Source organism: Emys orbicularis, chromosome 2 (genome assembly GCF_028017835.1).
Source record: "Emys orbicularis isolate rEmyOrb1 chromosome 2, rEmyOrb1.hap1, whole genome shotgun sequence".
NCBI classification, from domain to species: domain Eukaryota; kingdom Metazoa; phylum Chordata; order Testudines; family Emydidae; genus Emys; species Emys orbicularis.
In genome coordinates, this window is record NC_088684.1 from 260,042,208 (window position 1) to 260,069,331 (window position 27,124).

General features: G+C 40.3%; 1 protein-coding gene across 1 annotated transcript in view; it reads left to right on the forward strand.

The window, feature by feature from the left end:
- The window catches only part of MALRD1 (MAM and LDL receptor class A domain containing 1), a 378,194-nt gene that overhangs the window by 281,018 nt on the left and 70,052 nt on the right, over positions 1-27,124 (forward strand). Inside the window, exons 22-23 of the mRNA XM_065399653.1 lie at positions 1,406-1,563; positions 12,996-13,197. Coding sequence (XP_065255725.1) covers positions 1,406-1,563; positions 12,996-13,197 — 360 coding nt within the window. The remainder of the gene's footprint in view (positions 1-1,405; positions 1,564-12,995; positions 13,198-27,124) is intronic.

Consider the following 27,124-nt stretch of genomic DNA (forward strand, 5'->3'; position numbering starts at 1 on the left):
TAGAGCAATGCTATTCTGGAGAAAAGAGACTACTGTGGCATATCAGATGCCATTGTGTGATAGCTGGTGGCAATGCTGGCTTTTTTGTGGTGACCACTGTATTTTAGAGGGAATGTTTGTACGGAAGTGAAGTGTTTGGAATAAGGCTGTAGTGATTACTGACACTTTACAACCATTATGAAAATGAGAGATGTTTGTCATTAGGTTATACTAGGATGAAATATTACTAATATATCAATACCAATATACTCTCTTCTAGTAAAGAGAGTAAGAGTGATTTGCCAAGGGAGAAAGCCACTCTAAAGGAAAAAAGAGTAAGTGCATTCAAAAGAAATCAGACCTATTTAAAACCAGGCAATGAGTCATGTTACTCATATTCTATAGAGCTGTTAATGCACAGTGCTACATCTCTGGTTTAGTGGTAAAGAATTACTGGTAAGTCTTTTAGTGAATTATGTTCATGTAAGGTGCTGCTTGTCTCCAGCCCATGAAGGATCCATTGCCACACCCAGAGTTTCTTTTCCAGGCAGTTTTATGTTCCAAACACAGGCAAAAACCTCACAAACACAGATCCTCAACCCACCCAGAGGACTTTCCTCTTTGTCCCTCTCCGTCCCTCCTCATTCAGGACCTACTTCAGGACTTCTTCCAGGCTATTTTAACTGAGCACCACTTCCCATGGCTTTCTCCTGGAGGTCTTTTCCCCCAGCAGGTTCCTACTGCCTCCTCTCACAGGGGATGCTGGCAGCCCCTCACAGGGCTCTCCCTGCTCCCCAAATAACACTCTGGCTCTTTATAACCCCCGTTCTGCCCCCCTCCTCTTAATTGGCCAAACTGGGAGCACCTGTTCTGGAACAACGGAGTTGGACCTACTTCATTTAAAGGGGCCAGTCACCCTGTGACAGTCCAATAACCTTCAAGTTTCCCCGCTTACATGAAGAACAATGTACAGGTAACATAACTTGGAGCTATTGTTAATTCTAGTACTAGCAAAACCCCTTTCAAAAGAACAATGACTTTCATAGGTAGAAATCACTATCTCAAACCTTTTTTAGAACACAGTGGTTCTTTTAAAGATGAATTTGCATTCAGATCTGAACATCCCCAATGTGTTCTTGTCCACCTCTACTAATTTCTTTCATTTGCAACAGAGCTAGGGCCAAGGAGGTGGCTGAATAGCAAAAGTGGCTTTAGGAGGGTTTAAGAAATAAATTTGTAAAATATGTATGTGTTAATAATATATATGTGTGTTATCAGACCCTTGGCCTATGTGTACATATATATTTGGATCTGATAAGATACATTATTGCACTCACTATTTAACTAGCTACCTATCAATTTATCTATCATGGCTTATGCTCTTAAGTATGAGTAGTATTCAAAGAACATTTTTATTCATTTTAAGGTAATGGACAACACTTTTTGTATGTCAACTCATCTGCCCAGCAGGAAGGAAATAGAGCAAGGATAATTACTACAAAACTCTTCCCAGCAAGTCTCGGAGTGTGTAGAGTCCGGTTCTGGTTCTGGCTGTGTGATTCCAGGCAAACAGGAACTTTAAAGGTAAGAGAAAAAGTACTACTATTTAAATATCCAATATTAATAGTTGTGTTTCTTGTGTTTTGAATGGTTTAAATCTCAACGCTATATTAGCTTTGTTTAATCTCTGCTTGGTTGCCGGTTCCTCACCCAACCTTTCTGTATTGACAAGATCAATACTGACAACTCTGCTTTAGTCCTGATTTCACTGGAAATCCCATGAGTACATATGTGAGTCTCATCTAGTCATTGCACCCAATCTTACTGAACAGCAACACTTTTCTGCTTTGCATGCTTCTATCCTCAACATAAAATAAGTGCTATTTCCAGTTTATATAACACAATAATCCTGAAATGTGCTATACGCAGTTAAAAAGAAAAACATTGTTTTAAAAATATGAATTGTAATGCTCATGAAGGGTAATAGATTAAAAGCTCTGGACATAAGCTATTTACTCATAGAACAGATACAAGATGGAGAGTGAGAGTGCAAGCTTCCATGAAAATGCCTTGACAGTGTTTTTCAAGCCTATCTAATAATCCTATCTCTAACGGTAATGGGGTGGGTCTTTTTGTCCTCTCTCCTGAGCCTGCTCATAAAAATGCTAGTTGTGATGTGTCTATAAACTGGCTTGTGACCATCAGCTCATTTCACATAACCCACCAAACAAATAACGTATCAGATAGTAATGTGTTTACTGACCCAAGCCAGATTCATGTGTGTGTGTTTATGTCAGTTTGGAAATGTGAAAATAGAGATTATGTCAATCATACTACATGTGACAAAAAACAAAATTCAATACAGATTAATTTAACTGTCTAAAACATGTGTTAGAACAGCAGTTCTCAAACTGTGAGTCGGGACCCCAGAGTGGGTCAGGGCCCCTTTTTAATGGGCTCACCAGGGCTGGCGTTAGACTTTCTGGGGCATGGGGCCGAAGCTGAAGCCCGAGCTCCGCTGCCTGGGGCCAAAGCTGAAGTCTGAGGGCTTCAGCTTTGGGTGGCGGGGCTCAGGTTACAGGCCCCCTGTGTGGGGCTGAAGCCCTGGGGCTTTGTCCCCCCCACCCAGGGGCCGGGGCTCAGGTTCTGGCTTTGTTCCCTCCCCCCCCCCCCCCCCACACACACACACAGGGCAGCAGAACTCAGACTTGGTCCCCCCTCCCAGGATCGTTTAGTAATTTTTGTTGTCAGAAGGGAGTTGCAGTGCAATGAAGTTTGAGAACCCCTGTGTTAGAAGATAGAAAAGATGGTCATGTTGACTTGGAATCTGGAAGGCAGCAGGCCTGGGTTCTAATACTGATTCATTCTGGCACCACCTTCCTGTTTGACCTTGGGCAAGCCACTTAGGCCCAAAGGTATTTGCATTCCTAACTTCCCTTGAAATCAATATACCTTTGAGGATCTGGGCCTTCATGTCTCTATGTCTTGGTTCTAGATCTGTAGAATAGGAATTATACCACTTCCTTTTCCCACTGTTTTTCTGTCTTACTTAGACTGTTAGCTCTTCAGGGCAAGGGACTGTCTCTTACCAGGGCCGGCTCCAGGCACCAGCCCACCAAGCTTGTGCTTGGGGCGGCACCTGGAGTTGGGCGGCGCGGCGCCCCGGCCGCCGGGGAGAGCGGGGCCACGGCCGGGCTCGCCGCCCTCCCCCCGGCTGCCGGGGGAGAGCGGCGAGCCCCGCCCTCTCGCCGCCCTGCCCCCTGCGCTCTGGCCGCCGGGGGGAGAGCAGAGCCCCGGCCGGGGAGAGCCGCCCTGCCCCCGGCGCTCTGGCCACCGGGGGGAGAGCCGAGCCCCGGCCGGGGAGAGCCGCCCTCCTCCCAGGGCTCCGGCCGCCCTCCCCCCCGGTGCCGTCCCCCCGGCCGCCGGGGGGAGAGCGGAGCCCCCGCCGGGGCTCGCCGCCCTCCCCCGGGGCTCCGGCCGCCCCCCTCCCCCTGGGGGGGGGGCGGCCGGAGGCTTTTTTGCCTGGGGCGGCAAAAAAGCCAGAGCCGGCCCTCTCTCTTACTATGTTTATTCACAATGTATAGGCATTGGGGCTCTGATTTCAATTGGGGCTTCTAGACGCCACCAAAAAATAAATAATAGTAACCTCCCAGTATACTATGTAATATCCAATCAGTAGAAGCAGCAATTAATTAAAAATCAGTGCATTAAACTGAGCATTTATACCAAGCATTTAACAAAAACATTTCTCAAAGCTGTACAGTTTCCAGGGATACTAGTTTCAGATATTCAGCTTGAACTTCTAAGAAATTCTTATACAGAAATGTTACAGTTCTGTAATTCTGAACAACTTTTTAAACTTCTGCTCTCCATCATCAAATGCCGCCTTCTTATTTTACCACTTACACATGTGTGTGTCTGCACACCCACACACTGTTATACATTTTGCTTAGTAAAGTTAATTGAGAAAAAGAGTTATAAGTAAAGGTCAGCGATTTCTGTGCTTTGTGATTATCCAGATTATATTAAAGTAAAAGGCAAATAGTGTTTACTTCTGAATCTTTTATTTAAGTATTTTGATTTTACATTTTTAGACTAGAGTTTGTTTAATTACATGTTTCCTGAACATTATAGTGTGCAAGCCCCAGATTTTACTTTTATTTTCATAGAGAACTTCTGCTGGACTGAAGTTTTCAGTCATGTAAGCATTACTAAATGTTTAGGGCTTGTCTTCACTACTGAGGAGATCAACACTGCTGCAATCAATGAAGCATGTGTCGATTTAGCGGATCTAGTGAAGACCTACTAAATCAATGGCAGAGCACTCTCCAGTACTCCAGCTCCCCAAGAAGAGTAAGGCAATTCGATTGGAGAGCATCTCCCGTCAACACAGCACCAGTCAAGACACTGGGATAAATCGATCTAAGCTATGTCAACTTCAGCTACGTCATTCACGTAGCTGGAATATCAGATCGACTTACCCCAGTAGTGAAGACAAGCCCTTAGAAGTAATTTGTATGTCTAAATATATGACCTATGAGTCGAGTAGCAGGAGGCCACATAAAACCTGCATTTCTGTGATCATTTATTAAACTACATTAGTTAAACTTTTAGGCCACAATTCCACAACAGGATCCATAAACATGAACTCTTACTCCTGCACAGGAGTAAGGTTCTGTGCTTTATCTCCTTCAGGACTAGGCCTTTCATGTGGGAGCACATAACAGTAAAATACATAAGAGACAGAACTAGTCCACCAAAAATTATACACATATTTTCTTTCTCTTGAAAAAGTTGCACACTGAAGACAATGTATCTTTGATTGTGTCCTTCCCTCGTGCCATCTAATAGGTGATCTGATTCAACAGCAAGGAATTTTTTTAAAGAGGCAAATCACTCAGGAAAAAAAATCAAACAATCACTGTGAACAGCTCAGTGAAAACTTCTGCTCAGTTTGCAGTGGAGGTAAAAAAAAAGCAAGCCATGTTAGGATGTCTGCAAAATGAGATAGAATATTATAATGCTATTATGAGAGTTAATGGTACATCCACCACCTGAAATGTTCTGCTCAGTTCTGATTACTCTATCTCATAGGATATAGTCCAGAGATGGGAGTTTAAAGTGACTCAAGTCATGGAGATACTCCAGAAGAAGACAGCTTTAAAAGACCGGGACTGTGGTTTAGTGAGGAGATATGTTAGAGGCATACAAAATAGTGAATGGTAAAGAGAGGCACATTGGGTGATCCTGTTTACCCCTTTACAGTACAAGAAAATTCAATGGAAGTGAAAAGGGAAAATTGAAAACAGGCACATTTTTACACAATGCATAGTTAACTTGTGGAACTTATTGCCAAAAGATTTCATTTCACTGAGAAGAAGCACTTAGGTAGTATTAAAAATGATTAATTAGATGTTTATAATGGTAATTGCATTAGATAGGGTAAAACATTTATAAGGGAGATGAGCCCTCATACTTCAGGGTATTAGACAACTGCTATCTTCAACTACTAAAAGTTCTACAGTATATTACAGTCAGGGAAGCAAGGAAGTGGCCTAGGCCTTCAGATGGGTTACAGGTACCTCAGTCTAAGCAAGTTGTTCCATAATTTTCCAGTATGGGGTTTCTTTCATCTTCCTCTTAAGTATGTGGTAGTAGACATTGAGGGAGAAATAATTCTGGACTAGACAGACCACTGATCTAAGCTAGTATGGCAATTTCTCTGTTCACAGGAGTAGTTTCAGGTCAATTCAGTTAAATTACATTACTTTACCCGTACAAATAAAAACAATGCATTTCTTTGTAGATTTGGATAGCTATTTACCCATGTTTATGCAGAGCAGGAGAGAGCTTGGAGGAACCAAAGTATTAAGGACAATCTCTCATAAAACAGCTGGCTTCTCTTTTAAAGTTTTTTCTTCAGTCCTTTTTGCTCCATTTGAGTCTATCTGTATGGAGAGGAGTAAAGCAATTACAGTTTCACTATTCAACATTCTTCCTGTTCAGCTTTTCTTCCACACATTGTCATACCATGGAGAGTTAAAACTAAATTAATTCCCCGTCTGACAATATAGTTCCAATATTTCAACTTTCTGGATTGTTCAGGCAGTTAATATTAACATAGGTTGCTATGAACTAGGATGCAGTAAATTCACTAAAAATGACTAATGGGTTTTGCATTACTATTATTATTTAAAAACCTAAAAAGACATTGGATTACAATTTATTTTCAATGTTATAGTGGGTGGTGGGCAATGTAATCAGTGAACTTTGCTTAATTAATTCATCTGCTTACTTTGGCAAATCAGATGTTCCACACTACCAGGGGCGGCTCTATGGTTTTTGCTTCCCCAAGCACGGCAGTCAGGCGGCCTTCGGCAGTATGCCTGCGGGCGGTCTGCGGTCACGCAGATTCGGCGGCGTTTCTGCGGGTGATCTGTCGGTCCCGCGGCTTCGGAATGCCTGTCACCGAAACCGCGCGACCGGCGGGCCTCCCGCAGGCACGCCACCAAAGGCCGCCTGACTGCCACCCTCACAGCGATCGGCAGGCCGCCCCCCGTGGCTTGCCGCCCCAGTCACGCGCTTGCTGCGCTGGTGCCTGGAGCCGCCCCTGCACACTACAATACATTCAGGGAAGTAAGGAAGAGGCTAGGCCTTCAGAAGGGCAGAACCTGAATCGGATTCCCACTGTGAACCCCAAATATAATGTTATATCAGTTCCTGCCATTCTTGTTCACTTTGTATACAGGCACATCTCGTATTAGTGTGTTAGTGGTCTCACTTCTTGCAGTCTGGCAGGAGGCACTGCTTTAAATCATGTTGATTCAGCATGAGGAGGAAAGGTATACTACCAGTTACAGTAGAACAAAAGACATGGGTAGTCTGAAGACATGAACTTGCAAGAATGTGGTACAAAAAAGATGTCATCATTCTATATTAAAGTCAACGGTCATTTTTCTCAATTAAAACTGGGTTGTGGCTCACAATAAAATGAACATGTGTGGTTGCCTTTCACAAGACTCGGGTACTCCTAGTTTCATGACTGGAGAATACAGTATATGTGGTGGGAATAATCCGAGATTATAAAATGAGTTCATAGTTACCTGAGACAGCACACTTCTTGCCATGCAACCTATAGATCTGCCAGGTTCTCAGATATACAGAAAATTATGTAATTAACCTTCCAGATGGAATACAGACTCTTCCATCATGACAACTGTTAGTCAGGTAAGATCAATCACGTAAGATAATATGTTATTTAAAAATATATATATTTAAAAGCCAGCAAGAAGGCATGGAAGAGCTTTGTGTGCTGCAGCAGCTGGTGACTAAAGAAAGAGTAGCAGTTTATATTCCCTTGTCTTTCAAAAGTATGTGCCCCTCTCCCAAAAAATTATAGTTGGTGAAAAAAGAATTAGCAAACCACTACCAGGCAGCGCACACTTCAGAGAATTAGAACTGAGTCAAAATTGTAAAACAAAGCAATGGGATTTGCTAAAGAATTCAGTTCCCACACCAGAATACAAATGAAGCAGGTGCAAAGGCACCTTGCAGAAGAACTAAGAATCACAGAGCAGAGCCTCACTGACACATTCATCTCACAGATCTACAAATGGTAGATTCTTTAAAAAAAACCCACTGTACTATGTATTAATAGACATCTGCAGTGTCAAACATTTCATAAGGAATATTTTGCAATAAAAGCATCGCTAACTTGATTTCTCTCACTTGGTTTATTGTCCATGATGATTTAGGTGAGATGGGCATTTTTACTAGCTCATGCCAGACATGTGGTTTGTTTCTTATTTTAAATAATGATGCAAACCAGAAACTTTGCCAATAATTAAATTATTATGACTGACTTCTCAGAAGCACAGTGACAGCCTGACCCTTCCCAAACCTGGTAGTTAGGTTTCTGTACTTTCTGTACTGAAAGTAACTGTACTTTCACTATCCAGGTTTATAGTGGCTACAGTCTGATCCCCTTTCATCCCTCCATCTGTTAAATCAGCTGTGGACACACAGGGGTAGTGTGCGCCTTTATGGCACAACTCACAGTATGTGGAAGGGCTAGAGCCTCTTGGGGCACTGAGCACTATGCAAGCATAATTCCTCCCGGGGGTCTGGGAAACATGGGCCAAAGTGACTCTTCTGTACTGGGCACTATCTGTGCTCCTCCATGTATGAGTCCATCTCAGCTCCTATGGAATGGGAGGAGTATTGCTCTGCCCCTCCTCCACTTCCCTCTTCTACAGAGGCTAATGACTCTGTCAACATTAGCCTTAAGCAGTGGTTGTGCTTTGTGTATCCCTGTGTAGGGGCCACATACAAACCTCATCCTTGTGCTGTCTGTATACACTGAGCATAAAGACTGAGACTGCATCTAGGTCTTGAACAGCAAGACACATTGGGTTCTTATTGTGGTGGGAGGCTCTGGCAAAGAATGCAACATTGCAATCTGTCAGTTATCCTCTTCACTCGCTATGGGCATATTGGAGCCACTTACCCCGGAGAGAATAACACCTACATTGCAGGTAAAGAACCCCAGAGTTCTAATTGAGGTTCACATTTTTCTGAACCTCTTGGGTAATTGCTGAAATAAATCAGAATCAAAACTTTTCCATATTATTATATATATATATATATATATATATATATATATATATATATATATATAATGGTATTTTGTAGAGGTCTCAAGTGAGAATGGGACCCATTGTGCTGGGCATTATCCAAATGCATCACAAGAGACAGTCCCTACCCTGAAGAGGTTACAGTCTGCACACACAAAGGATTGGAGAAAGGAAGTATTATTACCACCATTTTACAGATGGGGACCTGAGGCAGCTAGATTAAATGACTTGTCCAAGGTCATACTGGAAACTGTGGCAGAGCAGGGAATTGAACAGAGATCTCCCAGATCCCATTCTAGTGCCTTACCCAGAATACTGGCCATCCTCAGAGAAATTCAGGTAATTCTACATCAAGAAACATAGAATCTGGCTCCCCATTGGGTTACTCCAGCTTTACGTTAACATTGCTCCATTGATTTCAGTGGAATTCCACCAGTTTTAAGTTGGAGGAATGCAGTCTTGAGCCACACATGAAATGTGTAGAATAGGAAACTTATTGTACATCAAAGCAGGATTTTTCTAATCTGAAGCTTTTACCAAAAAACCTCTCTGATACTTCTCCACTAAAATTTAAAATCCAGAGCTCAGGAAAAAAAGCCTGTGTTCTGAGTCCCAGCGTACATTACTTTTGTCCACTCCAGAACTGAAAGCAGCAGAAGGCAAAAGATAAAATTCAGGGAGAGACTGGGATTCTAGATCCTGAGTTGGTAGAGGCTGGCTAGGCTACTTAGGTGAAGAATAGTAAAAGGCCAATATGATTCCACCGGGAACCCCTTTTTGATTTTCAGGTAATTAAAGAAACCTACAAAAGGTGGAAACATGGACAAATTGCTAAGGAGGAATACAAAAGAATAGCACATGCATATAGGAACAAAATCAGAAAAGCTAACTCACAAAATGAGTTACACCTAGTAAGGTACATAAAAGACAATAAGAAGAGATTCTTTAAATACACTAGAAGCAAGAGTAAGATGAAAGAAAGTTTAGATCTTCTAGTTAGCAAGGAAGGAGAGCTAATACTTGATGACATCTAGATGTTTAATGCTATTTTGCTTGTCTTCACTGAAAAAGTTAATGGTGACCTGATACTCAACATAATTAATATTAACAACAAGGGGGGAAAGAACACAAACCAAAATAGGGAAAGAACAGGTTAAAGAATATTTAGATAAGTTAGATATATTCAAGTTGGGAGGACTTGTTGAATTTCATCCTAGGGTACCAAAGAAACTAGCAGAAACAATCTCAGAACCATTAGCAATAATCTTTGAGAACTCTTGGAGGATGTGTGAGGTCCCAGAAGATTGGAGAAAGGGAGTGGGAAATGTGGTCTAGATGAATGAACTAAATGGTGGGTGCACAACTGATTGAAAGACCAGCCTCAAAGAGTAATTATCAGTGATTTGCTGAGAACAGGATTAGAATTTAAAATGACCTTGACAAATTGGAGAATTGGTCTGAATTCAACAAGATAAAATTCAATTAAGACAAGTGGAAAGTACTTCTCATAGGAAGGAAAAATCAAATGCATAACTACAAAATTGGGAATAAACAATGTGATGCAGCTGTAAAAAAGGCTAACTTCATTTTGGGGTGTATTAACAGGAGAGTTGTATGTACACCAAGGGAAGTAATTGTCCTGTTAGACTCAGCACTGGTGAGGCCTCTGCTAGAGTATTATGTCCAATTCTGGACGCCACATTTTAGGGAATATGTGGACAAATGGAAGAGAGTTCAAAAGAAAGCAACAAAAATGAAGAAAGGTTTAGAAAACCTGACCTATAAGGAAAGGTTAAAAAAATTGGCATGTTTAGTCTTGAGAAAAGAACTCTGAGGGGGGACCAGATTAGTCTTCAAATATGTTAAGGGCTGCTATAAAGAGGACTATGTTCAATTTTTCTCCATGTCAACCGAAGGTAGGACAAGAAGTAATGGGCTTGAACAAGGGAGATTTAGGTTAGATATTATGAAAAACATTCTAACTAGAAGGTTAGTTAAGCTCTGGAATAGGCTTCCAAGGGAGGTTGTGGAATCCCCATCATTGGAAGTTTTTTAAAAACAGGCTAGACCAACACCTGTCAGGGATGGTCTAGATTATACTTGTTTGTGCCTCAGCACCGGGGGTTGGATTAGATGACCTCTGGAGGTCCCTTCCAGCCTTATATTTCTATGATTATATCAGCCAAGGAGCAGAATTTGCATTGTTGTTCTGAAAGTTAGTACATATCCTGCCTGTCAACAAACAGAAATTTAAGAGGCAGCTGGAAGAAGAAAGAGGTTACAAACAAAAAACATAAAGAAACTGAAAGTATAAAAGTGTCTGATCATTAAAAATTCCCTTCAGCCCTAGGTGTAGAAATATACTTAGTCGGACAATTAGAAAGTACAGTCCTGGGAAAAAGATGAATGACTAAATCCCAGAAATGCTATGGGGAACAACCAACAAATGTTCTGCCTTCTGGTCATCCCTCGCTATCCAAATGGGCCTTTTTTCCCCCCCTTCAGAAGAATTCTTTGTCATAGGAGCCTTTTTATATTTAGTTTCCCTCATCTATTCATGAAGATTTGTGTGTGTGTATATTTTTATATAATAAATAATACACACATGCACTTCAGTTATATTTGGTGTCTCTTTTTTTCTAGTCAAATCAGTCCATTGCTAGAAATAAAGATATTCATTGACATGTATTCTGTCATGACAGTGGAGGTGGCATTCTATCCAGTGAAACGATTGCTAAATCTATGAGTATGAAGTCTGTTCCTCAGGGAATAACACCACATCATTTTTCACCCTATTGGTTATCATTTCTTTTCTTAAATTGCCCTCAGAGGAAAGCTCTAAGATCCTTCCAGCAAGCCCTTTTTCACCTTTAGTGAGTACTTGACTTTTTCAACTGATGCTTGATAAGAACAGCTGCACAAAGGAGTCGTTCCTCCCCTATGTAGAGGCTTCCAAGCAGGTGGGAGTTATGCCACTGGTCCTGCCCATTTCAATCTCATTTAGACAGTGAAGCATGCCCCTGACATGGATATTTACTTCCATTTGTCAGCCAGTTTTTCACTGATCTAAAGATGACTGAAAGGTAGACACCCGCAGAGAGCTGCTGGAAGCAGAGACTGACTCTGCTTCACTAGATATCTGCTTTGATAACATTTTGTCTCAAAATTCTTATGCAGTAAATCTCAAAGAAAGTATCTGGTTTAAGGTCCTGGTTGGTTTTTAACTCAATTATCCAACTGAATTGGTTGGGGGACATGAAGGTCAAGTGACTTATTGAAGGTTATGCAATTAATCAACCTGGATTTAAGCCCAGAATTTTCTTGGCTCTCATTCTTTTGCTTTTCTTTATACACCACTACCTTGATATAACGCTGTCCTTGGGAGCCAAAAAATCTTACTGCTTTATAGGTGAAACTGCGTTATATCAAACTTGCTTTGATCCGCCAGAGTGTGCAGCCCCCCCCCCCTCCCCCGGAGCGCCACTTTACTGCGTTATATCCGAATTCGTGTTATATAGGGTCGCGTTATATCAGGGTAGAGGTGTATTTCATTGCCATACCAGGGACCCTAGGTTGGGAAATGAGCTCCAGGGTGGAGGAATATCAGGCCCAAAGGTGACACTCACAATTTATGGCAATCTGAGATGCCAAAAATATTATGCTTCAGTGTCTCCTGCTGGTCAGCTGATGGAGTAAAATTGCTTTTAAAAATCACAGTATATCAAGACTTATTGGGCCCTTCTGTTGTATTTGAGTGGCACTGGTTCAATAGCTTTGTTTTGCTGCAAATTCATTCCATGTAGTTTGTTTTAATATTTGATTTTGTTTTACACTGACATTTATCACTAAGTTTCTACGAGTCAATTTGCCATCACTGAGTGCAGTGCAAATTGCATCACTGAGTGCAATTTTTTAAAAGTGTTTGTAACAGATGCCAGATTGAAACCACTGGGTGCTGAAGTCCTCTATTTATACATCTAAAAGCTTCATATACTCTCACACCTCAGTTCAGACAGAGAGGGACCAGTTTGAGGGATTGAGAGGTCAATTCATCCTCTGTGCTGAGTATTTCCTTTGACATTAATGGATTTTGGATCTGCTTCTATGCTGGCCAAGGCTGGCAGCAGGGTATCCCAATTAATAACTTCTGGCAGCATTTTCTGTTATGTGAACTCTTGTTTACTAGAAACTGGATTGAGACCACCACGGCCATGTCACAATATTCAGTCATCACCAACCAGGTAATGAACCACAGCAGAAAGACTCTGTATTACATAGCCAGTCGGCTGAACACTCAAACTTTGTTGGGTTGACCTAACTAGCTGTACTTCTCTGTAGTTTCATGCTGATTACATTTTATTTCCTCGGTTTCATTGTCAATAGGTGTACACTGTTGAAGAACATGGAATGCATATTCTGATGTGGTCTTCAAGTGGAAATAAAGGAAGCAGGTGGACATATGCAAATGTGGTTCTCTCTAGCAACAGTCCTTTCAGAGTCACATTTGAAGCTGAAGTGGGAGGGAATGAACTCACAGAAGTTGCTCTTGATGATATTTCTTTCACCCTGGAATGTATGGATGCAGGTATGTGATTATACAAATACTGTGAAATGCAATCAAAAATGAAGGGGTTTACCATTTTACAACGGTGAGTTTGTGTTGTGCTACTAATGTGTTCCAAAATATCTGAAGTCACCAGTAAAAAGTATTTAAAGAGATCACCATTTAAAAAGTCAGCATTTTCCAGTCATTGCAACCTTGGTATCTAAGAACCCACCATTAAGAATATATTCCTGTGAAGAATATAGAGGAAAACTGTGAGATCTCAGCTATCACTGCATGGAAATTTATTTGTTTGTTTGTTTGTTTTTAAGAACAGCACAGTACTATTCCCATTTTACAACATCCATCAAAATGTAGAATGGAAAACAAACTTTTAGTCTGACCACAATACAGGACAGTGTGTCTCTACATTGGAGAAGAAAACTGGGTGGTAGGAGGCAAAGGGGAAATTTCTCCTTTCTGATCTATATGGCAGATTTTGATTTAGTCCGTTGGCTTTCCCTGTGTGTGTGGATTTCCCATTGCCATCAAAAGAGTTCCACCCATATAGGAAGAGAAGAATATTTGAATAAAGAAATTTGTCATGTGGCTCTCTGAGGACAATTCTGCCCTAAAACTAGCATTTGAATAAATCTGTAATTATAGCAGCCCCTGAAAGTATCAATATAATTGAAGGCCTGTTAGTGTTTTATTCTGAACCCTGTTTGAGAGGGATTTATCATTGCTGCACTGTAACAATTCTCTCCAGGATGAAAACAATCAGACAAGGTTTTAGCTTGGGATGGAATAGTTTTATGAGCACAGAAGTCACTCACAATTATTTTAAAAAGTAAATGGTTTGTTCTTTTATCTTTACTCTCTTCATGAACTATCTCAGCAACATAACAAATTTACCATGCTGCCTAGCTTTATAACTTGAACTGTGCAAAAAATGGCTTATATCCTAAAGCCCTACAATACTATTTATTATGCCAGTGTAATGTATCATATAATACAACATCAAAAGAAAAAGTATATGCAAGATACTGTACTGGCTCTTTTTCAGCCACTAACGTCTATGGAGATTTTCAGCACAAATAGTGAGTATCTTTATTCACGCATGAACACCATTGTTTGTATGCAAATAATGGTATTTCCATGAAGTTCGGTCATTCCTTAAACATTTATGTGAATGAAAAACAGTTTGTCATGAGTGTTTGTTGATAAATAACCAATAGGGATTGGATATGGCAAAATATAAAAAAAAGATACAGATTTGTATGAAAATGTTCTGGAATAATTTTTTCCACTGTTCACACGGTTCTAATAGTCACCCAGAATTGTTCAGACAGCATCTAGGAAACACAGCCCATGTGCGAATTACTTGTATCACACTGTGTTTAAAACACTGCCTCTATTGTCAATGATGATAAAACCAGTCTCTGGGGAGATAAGCCACATGCTGGTTTGTACTTGCAGTATTGATGGTGCAGTATGTTCTCACTTATGTGAGATTCGCTAAATCTAGAAATACAAAGTGCAGCTTTTTTCTGAAAAGTGCAGTTCAGGCAAAGGCTATTATTGGAATGACTTCCGATGAGCTGTGATACGCACACATGGTCAAGTGCTTGTCCTAGATTTTTTTATGTCAACAAACTCATTCTCTCACAAGAATCATTTAAGAACTTTCACTGAATGTTGGAATTACATGGTATTGTGAGGAGGGTCACACCAGAGGGTTTTTTAAGTGATATATTTTAGTACCCGTGACTAATTGGAATACCCCGCAGTCTCTGTTTAAACCCCACTGAAATCTATAGATTGTCTTCTGTCTCCTAGTTCACTTCCATAACTTCTATTGACTTCACAGGGAGTCAAATGTGTTAACTCAAGAAAAAAATCTCTAGTTAAACAGGCATAGTTGTCTATTCAAATGATGATAATTTAAGAAATAAGATAACTCTAGTGGTACAGTACCATTTTCTGACTGCTCTCTGATTTTTTCCAAAAGGTTTCCCGGTTACAGAATATTCTCAGGCAGATAGCAATTTCTGGTTTATTCTTTATTAAAAACATGGCTTGATCATGAATAGACCTCTGTGAATAGTCAGTATTCATAGCTATTGAGTTAGGTTGGTTAGTTGCGATTGGTCAAGTAAGTCACAAGGTATTGTACTTGTTCTCTGAATCGGATGAGCACCAGTCTGTCAATGCAAATACTTTACTTGGATATTTAAAATTTGGTTTCCACAAATATTTGTCCATGGAGTTTTGACTTTGGCTGTCTCTAAACATTCATACCAGAAAAAGCGATTGCACAGATGTTTGCTGATAAAAAAACACAAAACAAGGAATAAGTATGGCTGAAGCAAAAACAATTAGTCACGTGTAATCACCGTAGGAACTCCCATTGGAATTTGTGAGAGGTCTCTCACATGAGGCAGACACACACAGAGTCTTCATGATTAGAATCTTTATGAGCCATCTTGTCATGTAACTAATAAAGAGAGTTGTGGTCTAAACTTTATATCCCTGGTCTGTCTCTGGCTCCTGAACTAGAGAAGTTGCAACATACTCATGGCTGCCTGCCTGTGCTAGAAAGCACAACATGATGTCAGAAGTGACCATACTGTGCATGAAGCAAGACGTGGCTGCTTTTGTCAGGAACACAGTGGATTAGGAAATGGTGCAAACTACTACATAGAGGAAGAAACTGCAAGCTATAGACCACCAGGAGCCAAACAAAAAATACAGAGTACTGAGACCCAGAACATAGTCAGTACACACAAAAATAACACAGTAAAAGAAAAAACAGTTTTTTTTTATAAGAAAAAATTAACATAAAGGGTTGCAAGCCACCCCCACCTTCATCTTTCCCTGGTAATATAGCTGAAAATTGGAGGAGAGGGGAACAATGACTCCACATCTCTATGACAGCCTCAGGAGCCTATAAAAAAGAAGAGGACATAAAAGAAGCCATTTTATTGCACATAGTGGGAGAGGAGACTCTGGAAGTGCTTAACACATTCTTACAGCTGCCAACTAAAAATGGTCCCATTTGGGGTGAGGTCTCAACAATGCTTAGGAACTATTGTAACCCTAAGAATAATGTGATGTTCAAACGATACCTGTTCTGGTCTCACCTACACCTAGGAGACGAGAAGATAGACAAGTATGTCACAGAGACAAGAGGTAAGACGTGAGTTTGGAAATATTAAAAAATGACATGCTCAGAGACAACACTGTGCTCAGTGTCACTGATAAAGGACTAAAGGAAGGGTTGTTGAGGGAAACTGATTTGGGCTTGTAAAAAGCAATAGACTTTTGCAGACCCTCTCAAGCCATAAAGACACAAATAGAGATCAAGGCTGGGCCACATTCTGACAAGTTTATACAGGCTTTGACACAAAAGTACGGACAAGACCCAGTCACATGAGAATCACAGCAAAGCAGACTCATCAACAGCTCACACAAAGAAACTATGCACATGCTGTGTGGTAAGACACCCACCCAGAGTCTGCCCAGCCTTTGCAGTAAGTCACAAGTGTGGACAATTAAATCATTATTCTTCTATGTGCAGAGCAACAAACGTACCCAAAAGACAAAGCCACAAATCTCTGGCTGAACTAGAATGTGAACAATCCCTTGTAGATATAGTATCACAGGGTAATAGAAATCATATAACACACACTCAGCAGTGTTTACTGAATATAAAAAATGCACCTGAATGATACTGGAGATGAAGCTAATGTTTTATCAGTTCACCTTTTGAAAAAGATACCAGGTCCCATCAGAATAAAGCCGTCTAATGTTGCACATATAGCATATGGCAGTTCCAGAATAGACTTTGAAGGAGAAGTCGCGCTAACAGCAGCGATGGCCAAGGCTAAGGTCAGTCTTCAGTTCTTCATCACTAAGGCATTACAACATCACAGTTAGGCAAAGAAGCTTGCACACAGCTACCTAATACACAGAATAGGCATGCTTCACATCAAAGCACCCAACACTAAAGAAAAATTGATTGCACCATACCCAAAAGACCTTAGAGAACTAGGAGAGTTCCATGGGAAGCATCACATAAATACAGACCCATCAGTCACCCCATCATACGCACCTGCAGAAATATCCCCTTTGCAGTGATGGACAGACTCAGAGATGCATGCAGGCCATTAGAAAAGGGTCATAGCAAAAGTGAACTGACCCACTCCATGGATTACCAGCTTGGTCTTAACTGAAATGAAAAATGGCACGATTAGGATGTGTTTGGATCCTAGAGACCTTAATAAGGCTATACTGGGACAGAATTACTCCATCCCCAGATGTTCCATGCTAACTATCTGGTAAAAGCATATCCACTATTTCAGATGAGAAAGATGGATATTGGCAAGCGTTGTGATAATTGGGCCTACAAATTTACACTCACTGTTTAGAGTTGAACTCACAGTTAGGGTAAGTTCATAAGATGTCACAATAACCTATAACAACAAATGTTGATGGGGAAAAGGTACAAAAGGGAGACAGACTGAATTAGTCCAAACAAAAAGTCCAACTGATATAACTCAAGGACTGTGTTAAGATCAAGCCTCGTAAACAAGAAGAGGGTGGAATCAGAAATCAGTGACTCAAAACTGACGTGTCAGAAACTAGGCCTAATTGGTGGACAAAATAATGAGGGGATGGGCTGTTCCACTGACCATTCCCCTTGTGGGTCCTTCATGAAAGAGGCTTTGAGAAGAAAAATTGGGTACTGGAGTGAGCTTCACCATCAGGGCTACACCCCCACCATCTCCTGCACCTCCAGGCCTTCGTCATCTTGACCTTGAGAGATGTCCTGACCAGATCAGGCCAGAGAGAGGGACCCAGATGACATCTCCACCTCTACTGGCTCCAGCTGAATCCCAAACACCACCTGGGATGAAACGGGATTATACTTTAACAACAACAGCTCCAACTCATCTCAACTAACCTCTTCTCTTTTCCCCAAAAGGACAGTTATTGCCATCTTTGTTAACATCTAAGAGACTGTCAAACAACAGCGGCCAGGTTTCCTTCCAAAAACTCTCTTCAGCTAAAATAAAGGAGAACAAGGGATGTTATTAAAATGGACACCTTGATTAATACTTTACATGTCAAATACTTTAATTGTTTTTCCTTCTTTTCTGTATTTAAGACAAGGTTAAAATTATTTTAATGGAATGTTTGCCATGGTACTAAGCAGGCTGAAGTCTCTGTATACCACATCCTGGACATTGTTTAATATTAAACAGTAACTAAGTTATGTTAACACCTTCAGCCCATATATCCTATCTAAATTAATTCAACATGTCACATTAGATTAGGAGTCATCTGAACTGTGCACTTTGAATACAGCCTAGGGAAGATACAATTTTCTCCATCTACCTTTTAGTATAAAGTCAGCTAGTGAAGTGTTTCAACAAAAGAATAATGAAATATCTGGAGATATTTCAGGCATCCATATAATAGCAGACAACATGATAATAGCAGCATCAACTCAGGCAGAACATGATCAGATACAGAATAAAGTGTGGCAAGGGCTCATGTAGAGAATATCAAGTTCAACCCAGCTAAAATCCAGTTTATGGTAAAAGAAATCAAATACATAGGACACATTCTCTCATCACAAGGAATTAAGCCAGATGACAGTCAGGTTGAAGCCATTGCTAACATGAGACCTCCACAGGACAAAAAGGCATTACAGAGAAGCTTGGGGGTGATTAGATTCCTTGAACAGTACATGCCAGGTGAAGCACCTTTGACTTGCTCCACTGAGGCAATTCCTATGTGAGAACATAACTTGGCAATGATCATGGGAACAAGACAAGACAATGGAACAGCTAAAGACAGTGCTCTGTAATGTTCTGGTACTCAGTCGCTATGAGCCCAACAAGCCAGTCACTATTCAAGCAGACACATCCAAAGGTGGTTCTATTATTGCTAAACTGAAAGCTGTATTGGCAAGACATGGCATCCCTAAAAAGTTAGTGAGTGACTATATTTCATTTGCAAACAGAGAAATGGGAACTTTATGAGACCCCGGGGAGTGAAACTCGCTCACTCCAGTCCGGGATACCCGCAATCTAATAGAATGGTTAAGAGAACCATTCAGATGATAAAATACAGTGTTTCACAAAATATTGATCCCTACTTAACTATTTTGGAATTGAGAAACACACCACTGACAGGTATAGAATACTGTCCTGCACAATTGCTGATGGGGAGGATGTTGAAAACAACTCTTCCATCCTCACATACATTTCTGTAACCCAAAATACCTCAGAAGGCTCACACCAGATTAAGCAGCTACAGGAAAGACCGAAGAAATACTGTAACCAGAGAGCTAAGCCACTATCTGTGTTCCATCATTGAGATCCAGTACATGTGGAAACAACACAAGGTTGACAACCAGCAAGGGTGACAGTAACAGGTCCAAAGTCATGGTCATCTCACATTGAAACACCTACAGGAGAAAAGTACAGACATAACACATGGCACCTAAGATCTGACTATACAATGCAAACAATAGCTACACAACAAATATCTCAATGGGAAGAATCACAAGAGCAGCAAGCAGTATCTATACCAGAAAACCAGCAATCAGAATCGACACCACCATGATCTGAGACATAGGTTGTATCAGAAAGAAAATTTACAAGAAGTGGACATCAGGTGCACCTATCAGCACAATACTGTAACTCGTATGAAAATTTTATACAGGGACAACAGGCAGAAGTAGACTGAGCCAATGGTAAAGTTTGAGCTGCAGCCAGTTAAGTGTTAATGACCTCTGACTCACACAGATGAAGTCAGTTGCAGGGGGGAAGCTGGACTTTTCAGTGTTTTTTTTTCTTCTTATCACATTGCATCCCTTTTCCCACCTCTTTTTAATACAATATTCAACTTATTGAAGCTCATTTTTCATATTCAGGATCTGAAGAATTGTCCCCTTCCAACAAAAATTCTCTTTGTTCTCTTCATTCCCCCATTTACACTTCTCACCCCTCTCTAGGGTAACCCTCCAAAGTTCCATATTCCACCTCCCCATTCCATCTCTTGCTCCTGACTCAAATGCCCTACCCAATTTGAAAAGTCAATCTCTTTCTCCTTCCCCAGCCAGACATCCCAATCCCATGTCCCCCATTCAATTTCTGCATCTCCCACCCAGTCCCTTAATTCCATTTGTTCACTCACTATTCTATCTATGATTTATATTTGTCCCCTTCCTGCATCCTTGTCTTGTTCCCTGTTCACTTACCCTCAAAATCCAAAGTGTAATGTAAACTCTTGCTGAATTTGGGACTGAGAGAGTCACAGCTGGCAGTTGTGGCCTACTGGACAGATAGAAGATGGTACCTGAGTTGGACTGTGATCTGCTGCTGGCCTTTAGGCTGACTGGTGTAGACTGGCAGGACACTCAGATACCCTCTTCTTTCCCCACTGGTCTTGGACCATCTTGAGAAGAGGCCTTTCTTGCTGACCTGGGTTGGTAAAGAAACAAGAGTAAACAAGAGCTGTGTACCTGCTTAGAGAATCTATACGAGAATGCAGTGATGAGGTCAGGAGGAGGGTGAGGAAACCATCTTTTAGTTTATTCAGGATCTGCCCTAGCAGCAGCACCTCCTTGTGCATGTATTTTCCTAGTGGCCACTTCTTTTACAATAAAATCTGAAGATTCTACTCTGCAAATGGCACAGGCGCAGTGTTCTGAGTTTCAGGTGTGATTTGCTTTTTCTGCAGAACTCTGCAAAAGGTCCCAAACAGAGAACAAAAAGGCAGTTAACAGATATATAAAGTTCTTGAGTGAAAGATTACACCATTCTGTGCCAGCTTTTATTTTGATTTTGCCCATAATATTTGTCTTTGTTCAAAGAATTCTCAACTGCAAGATAAAGAAGTATGTCACACCTGAAGTTACACTTTTCTTATATTCTCCCTTTTTAATAGATTGCTTTGCTGCTACAGATTTTTCCTTTCTCTTTCTTTCTCTCTCTCACTGCATTACTACTTCTCCAGCCTCACTTTAATTACTTTAGGTTTCCTGGGGCAACATGTTCTAAATGGAAGCAATCATAATTTAGCTGGTTGGGAGCTCTAAGCAATAAAGCATTTCCAGCAGCTCTAATTCAGCTGAGGTTTTTATTTGTTTTTAAATAGTGAGCCCTCATTAACTAAGAGACTTTCTATGGATCCAAGAATATTTCTGAACATTTGAATAAAATATGATCATGCTCATCCCCAGTTTAGTGCTGAAGAAACTTCCTGCTAGTATCCTCTGCGCATTGATAGCTACACTGCCAGCTGCTGATTGCAAAAAACCTTGCTGTCTTCAAAACTGCCTGGCAAATGAGATGTAAAGAAAAAGGCTTGCCATGCAGGAGATCCAGAATTTTCTCCTACCACTCAAGGTACTTAGAGATTTCAAATTCCTCTCCACCAGTAGGGAGAGGCAGGATTCATAATGAGAATTACTGATCCAGGAATTAGGGTCAGTTTTAGGGATGGGAAAATATAGTTAAGGATCAATCCAAACCTCCTCTTTAAACTTAAACTTTTAACCGTACTTAGTGTTATGAAAAAAGTTCATTTACTTTAAAAAATAATAATGTTTCCATACCTAGTTTCATATGGGTCCAGAGGATGAAGTACTAAAATACTGCATAAAAAGCTATTCTCCTTGTAGTTCTAGCCCAGCTGAAAAAAGGAAGGATCAGAAATACTGTTAAAATGCCTTGTTTTACATGATTTCCATGCCAATTCGAGCTCAAAGAGGATTGTATCATATACCAGACATCCAAACTTTTGTCTGCTAAAGCAAACCAAAATTCTACATTTTTGGTTTTCACCCATCACTGCTTTAATTAGTTATACTTCATTAGTTATAATGCCCGCATGCCAAAATGCCTCTGGCGTATCCTAACAAAAGCATAACTAACAATTTCATTTCAAAAAGACAATCTGGCTCATAATCAAGCATCTTACAGCCTATTAGTAAATCCTCCAATATCCCACATCCTCAACACGCCCCATTCAAATCAATATCCAACCAAAAAGGAAATTTAATTTGCCCTGCAAGGAGGACACAGATGAATTCTGGCTACAGTACCAAGGCTGTTTAAATGAGTTGTTGTGCTCCATTTGCTGCAACAGAAGGGATGGAAATCTCTTTGTAATTGAGGCACTTGAGGGGAGATGGGGACTCCATCCGGCCCAGCTCTCTGAGTTCCAGTCTGAGGCCCTCAAGACTGGACAGCTAAATTTCCTGTTTTCCCAAGACTGTTATTTATTTTTATTGAGGTAGCATCAAGGAGCTCTAGCCATGGACTAGGACTCTGTTGTGCTAGGTGCTGTACAAACACAACAAAAAGTCCCTGGGGAACTTGCAGTCTATCTCCCCCCCACCCCCTCTTTTCAAAGCCAAAGTACAATAAAGTTCTCAGTTTAGCCAATCTGTAGCCACATTCTCTTGGAAGCTTTCCCTTTTCCCAAACAAAATATAGCAAGACTACTTGCTAGTGAACAGTTCTTCTTGTGCACTTTCTTTCTTTCTTTCTTTCTTTCTTTCTTTCTTTCTTTCTTTCTTTCTTTCTCAGGCAGGCTAAAATAAAGAGAACCAACAGCCTCAAGCCTACAATAGGTTCACATTCAGGTCAATAATATTCCTTTGGTGTGTTGCAAATCTTTCCCCTCGTCCAGGTCCATGGGCTACTTAACCACCTTAAAAAGCCCTTAGCACTGACTTTTAAATGCTTCAAGAAGGTTGCTTCCTGGCCCTGCTGCTTTATTGTTTCTCTCAGATTGTGGAGTGCCAGGGCTCGGTGACCTGGCCACACTACTCTGCCGCTGGGGACCCAGACGGAGCACTGAATTGGGATTCAGGAGATGTGGATTCTATTCCTGGCTTGGCCAGTGGCCTTCTGGGTGACCTTAAGCAAGTCATTTCACCTCCCTGTGCCTTAGTTTCCTGATCTGTAAATCGGTGATAAAGATATTTACCTCTTTTGTAAAGCATTTTCGATATCTATTGATGACAAGCTCTATATAGTAGATATTATATTCCTGTTACAATACACTAGCTTTGCTGAAAACACTGCAGCAAAAGAACTTTATTTAAACAACCTTAGTGACATATGGAGGGGAGAGAGCATTCCAATGTCACAAGCCTTCGGGAGAAGTATTAGTCTCCTGTACATTCAGAATTACATGGTGAGATGGTGAGTATTTCCAACCCCATCCAACTCAAATATTTCAAGATCAGTTATCCCTCAGGTAGATTAGACCTAAATTATGTATGGCTTTATATACCAAAAGCAAGTCCTTGGGCCTCACTCGGTGAGTTATAGGCATCAGTAGTCATTTTAATGCTTTACTGAACAACCGTGACAATTCAGAGGTGTGTCAGAAAGCCATAAACAAGGCCAAAAGTTTGACTTTGTGGGCTCTTTCAGAGATCAGTCAAATGCGATACTTGCCCTTGGCACAGATGATCTGCTGGAAATGAAGATATATGTGAATGCTAATTTTTGACTGCTGCTTCAGCTTTTTCTGCACTGAGGGGTTCTAAATGATGCTTGGAAATAAGATTTTTTTAAAACTAATTAGTTACAATTTTGGTTTATTCAGCTTTAGAAGATTGACCTCTGTCTTGAGATTTTATGATGAGTATTTATATAGCATAACCACAGGTATAAACAGGAGCAGACACCATAAGAAACTCTGGGCCGTTGTAGACAATTAAGAATTAGGGCTGTCGAGTAATCACAGTTAACTCACGCAATTAACTCAAAAAATTAATCGTGATTAAAAAAATTAATCGCAATTAATCGCACTTTTAATTGCACTGTTAAACAATAGAACAATAATTGAAATTTATTAAATATTTTTGGACGTTTTTCTACATTTTCAAATATATTTATTTCAATTTCAACACCGAATACAAAGTGTACAGTGCTCACTTTATATTATTTTTATTACAAATATTTGCACTGTAAAAATGATAAACAAAGAAATAGTATTTTTCAATTCCCCTCATATAGGTACTGAAGTAAAATCTCTTTATCATGCAACTTACAAATGTAGCTTTTTTTTGTTACATATCTGCACTCAAAAAAACAAAACAATGTAGAACTTTTGAGCCTACAAGTCCACTCAGTCCTACTTCTTCTAAGAATCTGAAGTGCCTTCCAAAATCTGAGAGGGAAGAGATGTGGAGCATGCTTTCAAACGTCTTAAAAGAGCAACACTCTGATGCAGAAACTACAGAATCCAAATCACCAAAACAAACAAAAAAAATCAATCTTCTGCTTGTGAAATCTGACTCAGATGATGAAAATGAACATGTGTCGGTCCGCACTGCTTTGGATTGTTATCGAACAGAACCCGTCATCATCATGGATGCATGTCATCTGGAATGGTGGTTGAAGCATGGTATGAATCTTTAACGCATCTGGCACGTAAATATATTGCAACACCGGCTACAACAGTGCTATGTGAACGCTTTTCTCACTTTTAGGTGACACTGTAAATAAGAAGCAGGCAGCATTCTCTCCTGCAAATGTAAACAAACTTGTTTGTTTGAGTGATTGGCTGAACAAGAAGAAGGACTGAGTGCACTTGTAGGCTCTAAAGTTTTACATTGTTTTATTTTTTAGTGCTGTTATTTTTTTGTACATAATTCTACATTTCTAAGTTCAACTTTCATGATGAAGCGATTGCACTATGTTATTTGTATTAGGTGAATTTAAAAATACTATTTCTTTTGTTTTTTACTATGCAAATATTTGGAATAAAAATAATATAAAGTAAGCACTGTACACTTTGTATTCTGTGTGGTAATTGAAATCAATATATTTGAAAATGTAGAAAACATCCAAAAAATTTTAAATAAATGGTATTCTATTATTCTTTAACAGTGCGATTAATTTTTTTAATTGCTTGCCAGCCCTATTAAGAATCCATCATCTGCTTTGCCCCATTCAGTCATAAATGTTAGGAATTTCTCAGCCTTGTAGTATTTATATAAAACTGGTTAACCAAACAATGAACATTTTTCAGAAAATTAGAGAAAGGTTACTTTTTTTAAAAAAAAGGACTCCAGTAGATTTCCCTTTTTTCTTCTCTGTCACACCTTTTTTCTTTATCTTTCTGTACCTTTTCATTTCACTCTTTTTAGTCTGTTTTCTCTCACAGTAGGCTTTTCAGTAGTGTTTAATGCTGTTTTAAACTTTATTTCATGATGTCTTGTACTTCATTGTTTTTCTTTTGATTCTTTTTTGATTCTTTTCTACTTCTGCATTTCTCAATCTGTCCCTTCTCCGCACCCCACCCCTTCTCTCTATATTTTAAACAGATTAAAATCAAATTTATCAGTTTATCAACAGAATAGGTAGAACAAAGGTGGCAGCTGCATACTTCCTCACACTGCACCAACATGAATCTAGCCTCACCTGGTAGGGACTCTCATGTTTAACAATGGTGTCAGATGATCCTGGTTAACCCTGCTGATAAGGCTCTAGAGGTGAGATTATACTTCACCTTGCATGACACCTGAGTTCCTGACTTCATTGCTCAGGCTGCCAACAAAGGGGCCAATTCTCACTGGATTATGCCAACTAGGTGCTAGAGGATAGTATAATTTTTTTAATTGGTTGGGCACTGCTTTCACTGGGGTGAAAGGTTCCATTCGATAGCTCAGAACTCATACAAACTTTCCCATCCTTTCAACACCAAAAAAACCAAAACCGTTATTGCTCCTTGACCCCAATATAAAAATCAACTGTCTCTTCCCTGAGAGGAGAGCCTTGAAGAAGCAAATAGACAAACCAATTGGAAACTCTGAATTGCTGGATTAAATTTTTGCTGCAAGGTTCTTCATTTTCTGTCTTTACTGCCTCAGTGAGGAACCAGAATTTGGAAGTCAGACCTAGGCAGTATCCCAACTGTTTGCAATGAGTTACTATCATTCAGCCCCCCAGGTGGTACAACTCTCAAATGAATCTCAATGGGATATATATTGATTTTTGGTCACCCCTTTCAGGAGCTGTGAACCTCCTCCATCATACACTCAAAAGGGACATAATTTTCCAGCTGAGACATTCCAGTTGTTCCCCATCTCCAGCTTACCAATACCCTTCATGTACCCAATCTTCAATCCCTTATGGGCCACTGTAAAAGATTTTGAGATAGTTATCTAACTGATCATCTTCCCCAAACTCCCTAGCTGTGTCAAGAAGAGCTGCGGCCGGGGGGGGAGGGGGGAGGGAAAGGGATGCTTCAGTAATAAAATAGCATTAGCAATTTTTCAGAAAAATTGCCTCCTTTTGAAGGATGGTCTATGGTCAGTGTAGTCAACAGTTAGATTTGTTTGCTGATTTCTAAAATGTAGCTAGGTTTATTTTCAATGACATTGAAAAGCAGTTTGGTGCTTCCTAACTTAGAACCTGAAATGTTTAAGAGGTGTGTTTAAATCTTGATGTATTGTACTAGCCTGCTGGCTAGCATTAAGAAGCAGCTTTCCCCACACCATACTGGGAGAGATGTCACCCATGTGCCTGGCAGGCCTTGATCCTGGTATTCCTAAGGCACCAAACAATTTTGGTTGACATCAGTGAGAGTTCCACATGCACACAGGTTGCAGTATCAGGCCTAAGATCAGAGTAACATTCATGCCTCTGGAGGTACTGGTACTATAACTGTAGGTTTGCTTTCCAAGCTAAGAAGAGTGAAAGTGGCCACAAAATTTAGGAGCACAGGAAAATCTGAAGAAAAATATTCATGCAAGCTGAAAAAGTCATGGATCTAGAATCCCCTCACCACTTTTAAGAAGAAGAGAACCATTACCTGGATGAATGGATTTGGGAAAAACTATTACAGAATGAAATGAAAAAGAAGAGGGCTTCATTCCTATGGTAATTTATTCCTTGGCAAAGAACAATAGCCAAGATTTTCAAAAGTG